The sequence below is a fragment of the Fusarium oxysporum genome, chromosome 1 (genome assembly GCF_000149955.1).
Source record: "Fusarium oxysporum f. sp. lycopersici 4287 chromosome 1, whole genome shotgun sequence".
In the NCBI taxonomy this organism is placed as follows: domain Eukaryota; kingdom Fungi; phylum Ascomycota; class Sordariomycetes; order Hypocreales; family Nectriaceae; genus Fusarium; species Fusarium oxysporum.
Window position 1 is genome coordinate 6,388,686 of NC_030986.1, and position 13,975 is coordinate 6,402,660.

A 13,975-nucleotide genomic window follows, 5' to 3' on the forward strand; every position below is an offset into this window, starting at 1 on the left:
GGTATCCGAGGTCTTGGCTTAGATATTGTAGCCGTGCTGCCAGAACTACCCTATACTAAAACCACTTCGGGTTCCAAGCGTCTAATAGCTTCACACGGATAAGGAAATAGCCTCCCAATCTTTAATAATAACTAAATTAGAGGAGGATAAATCTAGTTTAGGTAATACTAATGGGCTAGATAGGCCTTAGAGATCGTTAGCCTGAGATATCTTTCTCTTAAATAATATGCTGAAAGCATCTATTAATAGGAAATACTATTATAGACCGAGAGAGAAAAAAAACGCGTTTTAGGAGGGGCATCGAACTATAGCGATACCTCTTTTACTTTATAAATAAGGTAAGGGTAAAGGTACTACTACATTTAGGGTCGGATTTAGTATCTATCTATATTTCCGTCTATCTACTAAGGGGTAATATAAATAGGTACATGACCCAACATGCATCCACTGTAAATAGATAGATATAGGTTATACAGATCTATATCTATATTCCATCTATATTAGTAGATAGATTTACCAGCCTGGATGTATCAGAGGCCGCGAGGTCAGGAAACCGCTCTCTAGGCAGAAGTGCCTCGCCACCGTCTTTAGTGGGCTTTTGGCTTCAACTTTGCAACTCGCTGACGTCGTCAAAACAGCAGCTTTTTAACCACTTCTTCGAGTGTATTTATGAAGAGGGTTGGCCATTGGATTACTAGGAGTAGTATTGGTACTTTAAATTGACTGAACTTCCTAGGAAAATAGCTACTTTTGAAGTACCTTTACTTATGACGATATCGCCACACCAATAGGGGGATGTACATACGGTTTAACATTTACTACCCTGGTACCCTGTTCAGTGAACTTTACCAAGCCGTCGGAGGCCCTGGAAGGTCCGGCCGGTTCATAGTTGCTATGATGTCCACGAAAGGCTTGAGGAACGGGTGATTTCCCCCTCGAAACAAAGCCAATAAGGCCAAGAACCTATTAAGTATAGCCATGACATGGCTTATCTGGGTCTCCCGCGAGTCTATGAAATTGTTGGGGAGCTGAGCCGTCCAGTCCAATTCCTCGGACGGCGGTGCCACGTACGTCGGATCTAAGCTCTCAGTCTCCAAGACCGCACTGGATCTGGAGCCTGATATGGCGTTGCCGCCGTCGGTCCGTTCCATGTTAAGCTCGAAAGCCCGAGCCACCTGCGTGAGGTTAACAGCGATTTCAAAGAGTTTTTCCACCAGGCCGACTCCATGCGTTTCCAAAGAACTGAGGGCAAACTTGGAGCACGCCTCTACAGTTTCCGCAGCGATATGCACGGCGTATGATGGTTGCAACTCCTTGCTCGACGCAGAGAAGGAGGTGTAGCCGTGGTGGAATGAGAGGGTCCAGAGCATGCTGCAGATCCAATGCCGGGTAATCAAGATGTCAGCATGCTGTGCCTCCGTGCCGGTCGCAGATGTCGGGCGCAAAGGTCTCATGTAGCGTGCGAGCAGATATGTCACCCTTTCCGGTGTGACGTGCTGTTCTTCGGGATCCATCTGACACGAGTTCTTCCAGCATCGCACAACAGTGTCATCGACGAAGTCGGTAGAGTCGATCATTTGACGTATGCCCTCAATGGCCAGGTCTTCGGGAGCCTCTTCTGGCGAAGAAGCACCATTGATGAGACTATGGAGGTCCATGACTTCCGAAGCCATCAGTCTCGGCATCTGAAGCTTGGTGGCTCGTTGGAGAGCGTATATCCTGAAGTCTGATCAGTAAGAAACCCGCAGTTACTGGCAACGAAGCACACCTGTCAATAATAATCAATGCAGTCACCGTTCTCACTCTGCGATCGAATTCACCTGGCATGATGTTGCCATATCCAGAAGGGTCATTCAAGTGTAGAAGTTCCGCCAGAACCTGGGCCTCTCGTAACCGAACCAGCGCGGCATTGTGATTACCACGGCAGAACTGGCATCCGAAAAGGAAGAAGCTGGTGATGACGGTATCGATGGTTGGTTCCTGGCCAAAGTCTCTGCAACCGTGCAAGGCAATGCTGCAGGAAAGAACCGATTCAGCGAGTTTCAACCGGCCGGAGAAAAGGTGCCTATCTTCGCTAACGATGGGCTGGAACAGGGTGTAAGCGCAAATACTATGCAAGAGAGCATTGAATTGTCGATCGCGTTCGTGCTGGCCATGTCTGACGTTGTCCGACAGATAGGATCTCTTGAAGAAGGGCATAGATAAATGAAGCCGAGAGAGGAAGATGTCGACAAGCTGCGAAATCTGGGCTGCGTCCAAGGGAGAAGTGAAGCCATCGCCAGCGATCGTGCCGAGAGACTGCCTTCTCGTGGGTGGCCAACGCGGGATGCATGAGGCCAATCGGGTCGGTGGGCGTGGCGACCCCAACATCGGCAGTGGCATGGTAGACTGCGCCGCGCATGTCCATGTCGCGAACGGCGGCACGTCTGCCCAGAAAACGGCTGGTGAATCTGTCCATGACGCTGTCGGGAATCAAGCGCTGCCATGTCCGCCCATTGCTCTGCTAGTCCAAAACTTTGGTCGAGTTGATTGTCACTTGCAGACCCAAGAGTGACGGCCTCTCCGACAGCGGTGGGATACCCGCGTAGCGGGCCAACGTTGTCGATGACTGCATTATGACGGTTTCCTAGCAAGGCGACTGCTGTTGATGTGTCTGAGCCAGTGTCGGAACTCTGATGATGCCAGCTATAGGCAGCTGGCACCGCTACGTTGTCGTTGGGAGCGCCTCTCCGTGTCGATGGTCTTGGAGCAGGCTGAGACAGCCGTGATGTATTGGGGTGATTGGCGGCCCTTGCAGTCAGCCTGGTGCCAGCCTTCTTCTTAGGTGGCCCCCGGCGATAGGTGCAGGTCAAGCCCGTGATGGTGCACGTCTCGCAGGGTGCAGTCCGCTCACACTGCGAGGAGGGTCAGTGGTGGGTCCTGGCATGGGACGCTTGATCACGAAAAGTCGTTACCCTCACTTTACGCGCGTAACACTGGTCGCAGGCGCGTGGCTGGAGAATACGGGAGAAAGTATGATCTAGAATGAATTGGAACTGGCTATCCATTTTGGGCTGGTCATTGATCGCAGCGAAAGCGCGGGGATCAGAGAGGTGAAGAGGTGAGTTCGAGGCGATGAGGGGAGGAGGTTCATGTTCAGTTTCAGGTCCTATTCCTACTCGGTTTTAGCCGCTATCTCACAGCAGCTATGCCCGGTAAGCGGGGTTTAGAAGCGCCCCGAATATTTATCCGTGACGCCTCACTTCGCCGACGCTAATCTTGGCGCGTGGCCAGCTTTCTCAAACTTCCCACTTTTTCTTTCCCAAACCTCTATATTGGCCTGGTAACCTCTGTTGATCGCGGTGCAAAATACTAATATACACGTAATTTTAGTCTCCCACACTGAAAGACTTCGCCTTGCAAAATGAGACCCTCGTCAATGATCTTGTTGGCATCCTGGGGTCTAGCGAATGCTATAATGATCGAGGAAGGATTCTTTGCTGTGGATGCCCTCGAGCCAGCCAAAATATTTTATCCCGGCGCACGAGATGAACGGTCTGTTTTTCTGCAGGATATTGTCTCTGGTGTCCTTAAATTGGCTCACATCTATCGAAGTGGTCCGGATGCCGTGTGTTAAGGGTAAGGATTATAATCAGCGTGAATAACTTCATGGTTGCAACGAATTCTAAAGCACAGGCAACATCCTGCTGCCTAGAAGATCAGCAGATTAAATACAAGTATAAGAAATAGACTTTCGTCGCTCCCTAGTACTTATTATAATTGTAGGAAGGTTAATCTATGATTTGTTTATATAGGAGTTTAGCGTAGTACTAATATATTATAAGTCAGCATGTGATTTATTTTATAATTAGCCTATAGTTTGTAGAAAATAACTTTCTTATAGTTAGATTTACTTTTAAAATTAGAAATTATTTATAGATATATATAATTAAATAATTAAAGTTTACTTTATATAACTCACATATTATATGTTATAATATATATTATAAGCTATAAGCAAGCGGCACATAAGCGAGCAGCACAGCATACTATACTACTAGAAATAGCTTACTCTATAGTATTTTTAAAATTTAAATAAAATAGCTAAAAATCTAAAACAAAGATTCCTAGTAGTAATATGGTTAGCTTTATTTATATATATTTTTTTTAAAGACTTTTAGCTATTTTATGTTTTATATAAAACCTTATTTTACGGTATATATATTTTCTAATATAACTAGTTATATAAAATAAAATAGTGAAACACCCTAGAAGATTATATTAAGAAAATAATCTAATTAAGGAAGCTATACTTTTGTTTTAGCTATGTTAAGTTTAATCTGAACTTTTAAGAATTATTTAAAAAACTACGTTTAAGGTGAAAAGTGGAGTATGCCTGTAACAGTTGCACCTAATCACTAAGCCATAGGGCAAAAGATTAGGCCATAACTGCTATTGTAATAATTACAGTGGTGCTTGCAGCTGCTTATAAAAGCCTTATAGCGCTGTTATGGGCAGGAATTGTAAGATATATAGAGGACTTTAAATAACTTAGCAATAAATCAGGTACTTCAATTTAGGTCTTGTTTCTGAGCTAATAAGGCTAATTACCCGTAAGCTTTACCTCTAGTTAATATTATAACTTTTTATAAAAGGAAAATATATTTTAGTATTGGTAGTTTTAAAATTATAAAGATGTAAGCCATATACTTATTTAAGCTGCTTACTTATTATATATATTATATAAAGTTAATCTTATTAATCTTATTAACTATTAAAAACATTTTTTTATTTTTTAAAATTCTTAATAAGTAAAAATAAAAATCATTTTATATGTTATTTAACTAGAAAAAAGTAGTCTTAACTTCTCTTTACTTTACAGCCTTTTTAGTATTAAAAGTCGATATTCTACTTTGCTAAGCCTTTTTAAGTAGGTCGAAAAGGATATTAACTAAATCGAATGAATTATTCGCGAGAAATAAAGATCTAATATTATCTAGTGTCTCCTTCTAATTTAGATGCGCTTTTTGAAGAGGAACTTTAAGGCTGGTATTAACTATAACTTCTCTCTGATGATTGCACCAAGGTCGGAGTAGTGATTTATAAGCCTTTCTTCCGTGATAGCCTTCTTCCGAGCGGCGGAAATAAGTCCTGATGGCTTCAATTAGACTTCTGGATGGCGGTCAAAGAACCGATTGACCCAGTTCTTGCCGAGATAGTCTCCTCTATCGTTAGCCGATGCCATAGATTCCGCAAAGTCGCGGATTTCTTGCTTTAGGGCAGGCTGGTGGCCTCTTTCTCGTAGTAATATCAATTCAATTAAGTCTTCCTCTGGTAAATCAGTTAGTGATATGTCTTTTTCATTATATTCGTGGCTGCTATCAGCTCCCTTAATCCGACCTTTTAATATCGAAGGAGCGGTTCTATATCGTTGTGCCGCGCTGCGAAGACTTATCTGTTTTGCGTCGGCTTTGGCCAAGCTTATAGTATATTCTCTATCGGTAACTAGCGATAGCATTCTGTGAATTTGAATTGATTTGAAATAATATTGCGGTTGTGATAGCTTTATAAAGATAATCGCCGTAATGCTGGATAAACGACGAGGTGGGGAAGTTGAGGTGTACGGTGTGGTGATTGATTATGTTAGTAAGAGCCCCTGACAGATTTCCTCCTATTTCCCTTACTAACTTCTCACTTTCTTCCCTGCCTAGGTCAACCAAATCGCTTGGAAGGATAACAGCCTCGTGCTCTTCTTGACCACTCTATTTAGTGGTGATAATGATGAACGCACTGAGAGAAAAAGGAAGCGGTTATCAGGGAGAACCTTAAGAGCAAAGCCGATATAGCGTTTCTTTGGTGATGAGCCTTCCAACGTCATTTCAATCTCGATAATTGCTGCTACTTATAACGATGAAATGAATCATGTTGACTGAGGTGGCCAATTGAGGGCATATATAACCTACGATCACCGTGTTTGCCGGGGAGCTTGGCAGGAACTCAATAGGACCTTCCTTCTCGAAGGGGTGCTTATTAACATATACCTCTTACAGCGAAAAGGGCGCCTAAAATGGAGGCAATTCACGAACCCAAAGGAGTGGAAGAAATGCATTTATAACTCTCTTTTCAACACGTACCACGGTGAAGGTCAGCTACGAAAGAGGAACCGTTCACGGAAGGAAGAGGTCGAAGATGATAACTAGTTGCCGCCGGCAGAACCATTGCCTAGTTACCACGAAGCCAAACGACGAGTTAAATTATTTCCTCGAGGCTCGGCGCTCCCCGTAACTCACTCATGGCTATCCCAAACACCGTTACCTGGAGTCGGGAGCTTAAGTTCTGGTGCCAGTCAATAGGATAGTGTTACAACCGTTGCTCCATGCGCAGCAGCGATGACACAAGCAAATTATGATAGTTATAAATTGGTGACGAGTGTAAAACCGCCCCCAAAGATCGAGACCACCAGGGCATTATCCTCTGTGGGTGTGCTGGGAAATTTAAAGATCCTGATATGACATTGATAGCCATCGCGCATACTGTACGAATTGTGGCCATGCGGTCTTCGACTCTTCGGGATAGAGCAGACTCAAGTATAACCTTTTCGGCGGCAGCATTAATTACGCGCAACTTGCGTATATCGGAGTAGTCTGTCTTTAGTATCAGATTCTGCTCAAGGACCTAGCTTAAAGTTAGCACCTGAAGGTGCTTGCATCAATCGATGAGCGTCACGGCTTGCCTTGCTAAAGCCCGACTGCAACACCAAATCGAGGCCCAGTACATTGGCGGAGTGTTAGCCCCAAGTCAACTTTTCGGGGTCCTGTCATGCCGGCGTTAGCGTTTAATGGCACACAGTACGTGAAGCGGGGCAGCGTGGTGATCTCGGGCCGGGATACACGGACAATGCCTTGATACGGCTTAGTGAGAAGCGCTAGCCGGCACCAACAGTCCAGAGGGTTTGGCACGGATGAGAGGGTTCATCGGTTTCCATACTGTAATGCAGCACGACGCTTAAGCGGCCACGCAGACAAATGAGATGACCTGCGAGCATTGCCCAATGGAAACTCAGCTTGATTAAATGAGGGCAGAGTGTTCAGTGAGGCGAAGCATCAGATCAAGAAACTTTAATCAAGCATTCCAGGCGGCTGATTGGCCAGACGGGGTGGCACTCCAGAATCGAGGGTGGGGCATGAAGACCCTTCACTATTTTGCACGCATTTTTCCTTCGCGACCTTAACCGACTAAATAAGCCATGGCGAGTCGAATGGTGGTGGGTTACTTTGTTGCTCGTTCCTCCGTAGTAAGGCATTCATTCACATGGGAACTTTTATGAGTGTACTGTATGGGTTCCTAGAACCTGGCAAAAGCTCACGACTTCGAGCGCCACAGTTTAGTTGCGGCGCTTGACGGCATGGCGGCGACAAAGATGACACTCAGCTCCGACTCACAATTGGCCCGCACTAGAGAAGGCCAAATCTTACTGGCGTACAAGATTCTTCGCTCCTATGCCATCTAGGGCTTAGCAGTCCTCGCGCTTCAGTATCGAGATGTCCTGTCATGTACAGTCCCTTTCCGTTCATCTTGATCAAACCGGATCCGAGTGGCAAGTGAACTCGTGAGTTTGCTTCACTCACGTTGTACCCAAGGATCACAAGCATGCCAAATCACCCAGGGCTCACATGAAAGTGAGATTTGGTTGGTGCCTCTGGTGTGGAGACTTGTGGTGGACGCTAGTGAAGTGTATTCTGCGCCACGGTTATCCCCAGTCAGAGCCGGCTTCCTGAGACCCTGGATTAGCGTTCCAACTTCCGGGGTAAACTCAGGTGGGCGGGTCTGATCGGCAACAGCGAGTCGTTTCATCTAATTACTGACGACTGTGTACGGAGTACCGACTTGACAAAGATCACTACCGAAACTAGAAACTACTGGCTTTCCAGACTTGTCCTTTTTCGTCCATGATTGTCAGTGAAGCCCTTTCGACTACGACGCTGGGACTTTTTGCTCGGCTTCCTGTCATTGCTAACACCCCCCCCCCCCCCCGGCGCTCGTTCAGCGAGACGAAGCTGGCTGGTTGTCTAATCTTACTTGAGAGCTACTTCAGGAACACGCTATGGAAGGGCGCCTTGGCTCTGGTAGCCAACTGTAATGGTTTCACAGATACATTTGACCGCTGGGCATGCAGTTTGGAGGAGCGACCCTATGGCATCTAATGAATATAAATAGTCCTCCCGGTCCCTGTTGGCTGTCTCGACCGCTTCACGTCCAGAACAATTCATGTCTCCTGTTTGACCCGTTTGTGGTCCTCAGCAGCGCCTCGTCCTCATCTACCTCTTAATATTTATAGACTATCTCCATGACTGCGGACAATTGTAGTTGAGCTCTGTCCTGGAAATCAGCGGTTCCAAGACGAAAGCTGTAAGGTTTGACGTCATGGAAGTTGCACGGGATCATTCCCGTCGCACCAGCGACACCATTCCTGCGCTGTATATTCTCGAGCGAGTATGCTCAATTCCATCATTGATTGGCAGCGCCTTCATTATCAGCACGTTCTGCACAGTTCCGACTTTCCGGAAACCGATAAACCGGCTCATATTCTACGCGACGTTTGGCAACATCATGTCGAACGTGGGCCTGCTGATGGCCGATTCATTCCTCCACAACCCTACCTCGCCTGGTTGTCAGCTACAGGCGTTCCTCTTCCAGACGTAAGAGTTTCTACTCAGCCTGGTGTAGAAACTCGCCGATTGACTGAGTGGCTTAGGTTCATGCCTGCCGACGCATACTGGGCTCTAGCGATGGCTGTGAACGTGTATCTGACTTTCTATCACAAATACGATACCCGGAAACTGCGCAAGATGGATTACATCTACTTGGTTTGTTGTTACGGACTGCCATTCGTCCCGGCCCTGACCTTCATCTTCGTAAGCGATCCTCAGAAGGGGAGACTGTACGGCGGTGCTACGCTGTGGTGTTGGGTGACGCCGAAGTGGATGATCGTTGGCGTGGCCACACTATACTGCCCAGTCTGGTAAAACTTCACCCCTAGTTGCTAATGGCACCGTCGCTGACCAGTACAGGGCCTCGATAGTCGTGACTTTCGCCATCTATATCCGCGCGGGCAATGAGATCCTCCACGTGCGAAGATCACTACGCTACTTTAGAAGCCAATGTCTTGATGATGACCAGCTAGACATGAACGGGACTACATCCATAAATACTACCGAGGTCACCAGAACTTCCGAGTCGGCGTATACCAAATCTCTTCCGAGTCGTGGCGCTGCGTGCTCATCTTTGGACGACTCGCATTCAGTATCAGTCTCGACGGGCGCTGGGCAACGGGAAGTGTCCAAGCAGGGGAATGCTGAGCTCGGGGCTGTCCAACATCCAGACCCCGGTATTCGACGGAATGGGCTGAGTAACATCGACTGTATGTGTCGCGCTGTTCACGAGTCAAACTCCGCCGCTTGGGCCTATGCAAAGGTCACACTCTTCTTCTTCATCGCACTCCTGGTCACCTGGATCCCGCCATCCGCGAACAGAATGTTCCGTCTGGTTCATGGTCACAGTGTTGTGCCCTTGGAAATAATCACCGTCACTGTTCTGCCGCTACAGGGGTTTTTCAACTCGCTCATCTATGCCCTAACATCATGGAAGGCATGCAAGGAGCTATGGACGGGAATCGTTGCCACGCTAAACACCACTGAGGTTAACCAAGTTCAGTCATCACGAATAGATAACAAGTTCAACATGACAAGGCTGGGCAGCCGATCTGAGCCGCCAGGTGAAACGGGGAGTACAACGAGACTAGCCCCTATACAAGCACCATGGCACTAATAACGAGATGAAATGCGGAACAATTGTATAATATCTTAACGTATCTTCTGAGTGATCCCAACTATCCAAGCAGAATCGGCTAATCAATAAGCTGATGGGTAATTTGGCCTTCCATGAGAATGGTTAGTCAAGGCGAAGAAAGCATGGCTAAACCAATTTGACTGGCGTATCTACGAGGAGCGTATGAACTCGCTGCCTAATTTTCGGACGACTGTTGAGCACCTTAAAGTTGTTGAATTACGCGTACACTTCATGGCACTTTTCTCTTCCCGCCCTGATGCAATACCGGTAATCTTCATACACGGCTGGCTAGGATCCTTCTGAAATTTGTTCATATGCTGGAACTACTATGTACCATCCAGGACCACCTAGTGGGCACCACCACCTAATGGACCACCAAAATTTCGATCTTCCCATACAAAATCCAAATATTGATGTCCGCAAAAACAGGCCCGATTCTCAATTAATAGACGAGGCTTTAAAGAGAGTTTCTATAAAGTTATTTGGATTTTACTCTCTGCGTGGTTTTTTGACCTCCCGACGGCTTCGTGTGCGCTGGCAGTGCTTTGTTATGACCGTAAAGTCCTCACGTTCGTCCTCTAACCCGACACCCACCTCAATCATCGACTTGACCTCCTCATCCACATCCACCTCTATTTCTGCCTCTTTTGAATCGGGAAGAGCTCCTCCAGTCGCTAGAGCCTCCGCTAGAGCCATGAATCGTCGGTTCGGGTTCGGTACCGCCTTTCTTTTCTTCCCTCGCCGCAGCTGAGCCATCTGCTCCTCGAGGCCAGTAATCCGCGCATTCTGAACGGCAACCTTCATCTCTAAAGCTTCCAGTCCCTTTGCGATCTTACTGTACTTCCGCCTGGTCGGACGACTTCGGTGCTTGGCCATTTCCCTCACTTGCCGGCTCGTTTTCGGCGTATCATCTGAGTGCAGTTGAGGAGGGCTCGGCGTCTTGAACTCTTCCAGCAGTTTTTCTTTGTCCGATTGAATTTCAGGATGTGCTAGAGCTTTGTAACGATTTATTGGCCAATTTCCAGTAAACCTCCAGCCGGATAAGATAATCTCCTTCCTCATGCCCACCTCCCTCGTTTTCGCGTATGCCCGAATAAAGTTGACTTTGTCAACCGGCGCAGAATCGGTCAAACTAGCCAGGTTTTGGAGTTCTTTCCGATACGCACCTTTGATGACATTAAAAATTCCATTGTCTAACGGTTGTAGACCATGGGAACAATATGCTGGTAGGTAACAGCAGCAGACGTTGTTCAGAAAGCACGTCGCCATCCACTCGTCCTGACTGCTTGTTAATGGCCCTATAGCGGGTAACTCTGCGGCGAAAACACCCAAGTGTTCACCTGCGCATAGCTCCCGTGACCGTCAAGGATAACAAGTCTCGCATCCGATGCATCACGAGGCTCCGTTTGTGGTAGATAAACGTCCTTCAACCACTCGAGAGCAATATGGTTGTCTGTCCAGCCGTTTGGCGATGTGATGTAGTGCCAGTCCGCTATCAATTCGAATTCGTTAAGAAACCACTGCTTCTGCAGATCTTTTCCTTTAAAGATAATTCCCAGTTTCAAAGCACGGCCAGTTGCGGTGACAGCCTCAATAAACGAAGTCCAGGTGCGCGACTGAACGCCTTTCAACATCGCCTTCTTCTTCGGGTCAGAGCTCCCGATCACGAGGCTGTCCAGGCCTCATGGACAACCAATTAGCTATGCCCTATAAAAACCCATAGAGTACTTATAGAAGACTTACCGAAACCCGCCATTATGCCGCCCTCGTCCACGTTAACTGTGTTCTCAGGCTTGATCCAGCCGTACTCGTTCTCCCTGATATCGAAGTACCAATTGACCGCCTTCGGAGTAAATCCGTTAAATCTGGCGGCTTCCTGGCGTTGTCAAGGCTTGGTAGATAGTTGTAGGTGACGCTTGACGAACCTGGTGGTCTAGTGCTTGCCCAGAGGCTTATTATCGCCTTGTTGTTTGAGGATGGCCTCGACACACGCATGGAGCTGGCTGTGCGAGAGAGCATAGCCCAGAGACTCTTGTCGCAGCACCCAACGAATAAGCGTCTCCTCCTGGCTCTTTGAAATACGCTGGTGGGCCTGGATCCGTTCATTCCTGCTCGCTTGACCAGAAAGTCGCCCAGAAAGGGTCGACCGAGGTACTCCACGTTTCTGGGCCACCCCCGTCTGTGATAGGCCTCTATCAGTAATATCGAGTATAGCCTCAGCTACGTCATCTTCGGTATAAACACGGCGAACCATTGCGGAAGGAGTTCCGGCAAGAAAATTACGTGAAAATTCGGCTCAAGTGGATGGAGTCGCGTAGGGTAGATGAGGAGAAATGCGACAAAATTCAAAGGGCTAGAAAACTAGACCACGAGGCGGAACGGGGAAAAGTTAAGCCGATATTAAAATTTCGTGAAAACTGCTATACAACATTGGTATAGGTTTGCGAGTATCTACGTTCTTGGCTGAATGCGATGTACTTGGAAATTCGGAGTTTGTATGGGAAAATTGAAATTTTGGTGGTCCATTAGGTGGGGGTGCCCACTTGGTGGTCCTGGATGGTAAGAAATACGACCCTAGGACAATCTCATGCCATATTATCGTCCCATCATTACCCAGCTACGGGAGCTTAGAGTTATTCACCCAACAGTAGTGGACGAACTGAGTTATGAGACCTCTAACGACAGCCTGTACAACCTTACAGCAGGCACATCTTGCATGTCTGTATCCTCCTTCATGAACATGGGATGTCTTGTGGATTATTGATGATCCTCATGATTACATTATATTAAAGGAGTTTCAGGTTTGCACACAATACGCTATTCCCGCGCCACAGGCGATCACAAACATGCCATGTATTAACCCTGAGCCAGCTCTACTGTCGTATCTTTTCGGTATCTATGTTCTAAATGAGAGATTTATTCTCATACTTTTACAGATGGCATGCCGCTGTTAGATACGAACATGTCTATCAAGGAGGCATGCGGGAATTTCATTCGGGGCTTATGAGGCCAGTGTTGTTATTCTCAACACTAAATTCCAGGTACACTCGCTGGTTCTACATGATTTTATGATATCAAGGCTATGCTTCTCACGCCAACATGACAGTCATTACGGCCAAAGTCGCAATGGACGCCAAGCTCTGTATCTATCTAAGTGTTGACATTTCCGTCCCTACCGGAGCCAATCTTCCCGCCTCCCCAGACTGTTCCTTTCTTACACTTTGTCGATTACCCGGCTCGTAGCTTAGGGTTGGGATAGGGTTAGTATTTACCATCTAAGCTATTCTACCGGGGTGTTTTCTTCTAACTAAGGATATAACTTATGAGGTAAAAGAGAGGAGATGGGTCTAGAGATAAAAGGGAGATATAGAGATAAAAGAAATGTATATTAAGCTTTAGGTTCCCGATTGGGATACATGTCCAGAAAGGTGAAAAGAGCATCTTGTCACACCAAAACTCCACCATAGTGATGCACTAACTGAAATATACGCCAAATAATAGAGAAACCACTAGAAAGCCTGGATCTAGCCGGGAAATAAGTTTTAATCACTTAAAAGGCTATTTATCGGCCACAAACATCAAGAATCCGCAAGTATAGGGTAGCTAGCTGATAAAGCTATATCCCATACCCCTGCCTACAGTAACCAATAAGATCCTATTTAAACAGATAGTGCCAAGACCACTCTTTCCACACACTAGTGCTGACACTCCTTCCATCATCACAACACAATCCTATCTAGACCAATTATTATCAAATACATTCAGATCTTTACCCTAAGTCCATTGAACCCTGATCATGAAGCGAAACTAATTAAAATTCTCTAAAAAGTCCAGGAAGACGAAAACTCGCAGTCTCGCAAAACAGTACGGGATTTATAAGTCGATAATTCGCAGTCGCATCAGAGGCGCGTAGACTGCACAAAGAACGCAGGAAAAAGCCCAATGCTATCGCCTTTATAAGAGAAACACTTAGTCACATTCCTCCTTCACGAAGAAGCCTATATGCATGCTCTTTCGAAGTATAAGCTACGTGATATTGCCGCGATAATTGCCCACCCTGACAAAGAAGCCGCGCCGGCAAGCAAGCAATAGGTACACCAATTCCTATAACACAACCCAGGAGTCAAAACAAAGCCATCTATATCTC

At 46.5% G+C, this 13,975-nt stretch overlaps 3 protein-coding genes across 3 annotated transcripts; 1 reads left to right on the plus strand and 2 right to left on the minus strand.

Moving 5' to 3' along the window:
• Positions 1–790: 790 nt before the first annotated feature.
• On the minus strand, positions 791–3,105 carry FOXG_15086 (uncharacterized protein). Its single transcript, XM_018395158.1, has 4 exons — positions 2,955–3,105; positions 2,516–2,894; positions 1,769–2,462; positions 791–1,719 (listed from the first exon to the last, which is right to left on the minus strand). Exons 1-4 carry the CDS (start codon positions 3,045–3,047, stop codon positions 846–848), a joined length of 2,040 nt encoding a protein of 679 aa, XP_018255632.1. The 5' UTR covers positions 3,048–3,105; the 3' UTR covers positions 791–845.
• A 2,038-nt stretch (positions 3,106–5,143) lies between these two features.
• On the minus strand, positions 5,144–7,553 carry FOXG_21976 (uncharacterized protein; the record flags this gene model as incomplete). The annotated part of the gene is made up of 3 exons (XM_018402356.1): positions 5,144–5,310; positions 6,519–6,654; positions 7,455–7,553. 3 exons carry the CDS (start codon positions 7,551–7,553, stop codon positions 5,144–5,146), a joined length of 402 nt encoding a protein of 133 aa, XP_018255633.1.
• Positions 7,554–8,403: 850 nt separating this feature from the next.
• FOXG_15087 (uncharacterized protein) lies at positions 8,404–9,807 on the plus strand (the record flags this gene model as incomplete). Its single annotated transcript, XM_018395159.1, has 3 exons — positions 8,404–8,678; positions 8,735–9,001; positions 9,051–9,807. 3 exons carry the CDS (start codon positions 8,404–8,406, stop codon positions 9,805–9,807), a joined length of 1,299 nt encoding a protein of 432 aa, XP_018255634.1.
• Between the last annotated feature and the right edge of the window lie 4,168 nt (positions 9,808–13,975).

Coding starts and splice junctions, on each gene's coding strand:
- FOXG_15086 (XM_018395158.1), bottom strand. CDS start 3,047: ATGGATAGCCAGTTCCAATTCATTCTAGATCATACTTTCTCCCGTATT. Junction 2,895..2,954: donor GTTACGCGCGTAAAGTGAGG/GTAACGACTTTT, acceptor CCCTCCTCGCAG/TGTGAGCGGACTGCACCCTG. Junction 2,463..2,515: donor TGACAATCAACTCGACCAAA/GTTTTGGACTAG, acceptor GATTCCCGACAG/CGTCATGGACAGATTCACCA.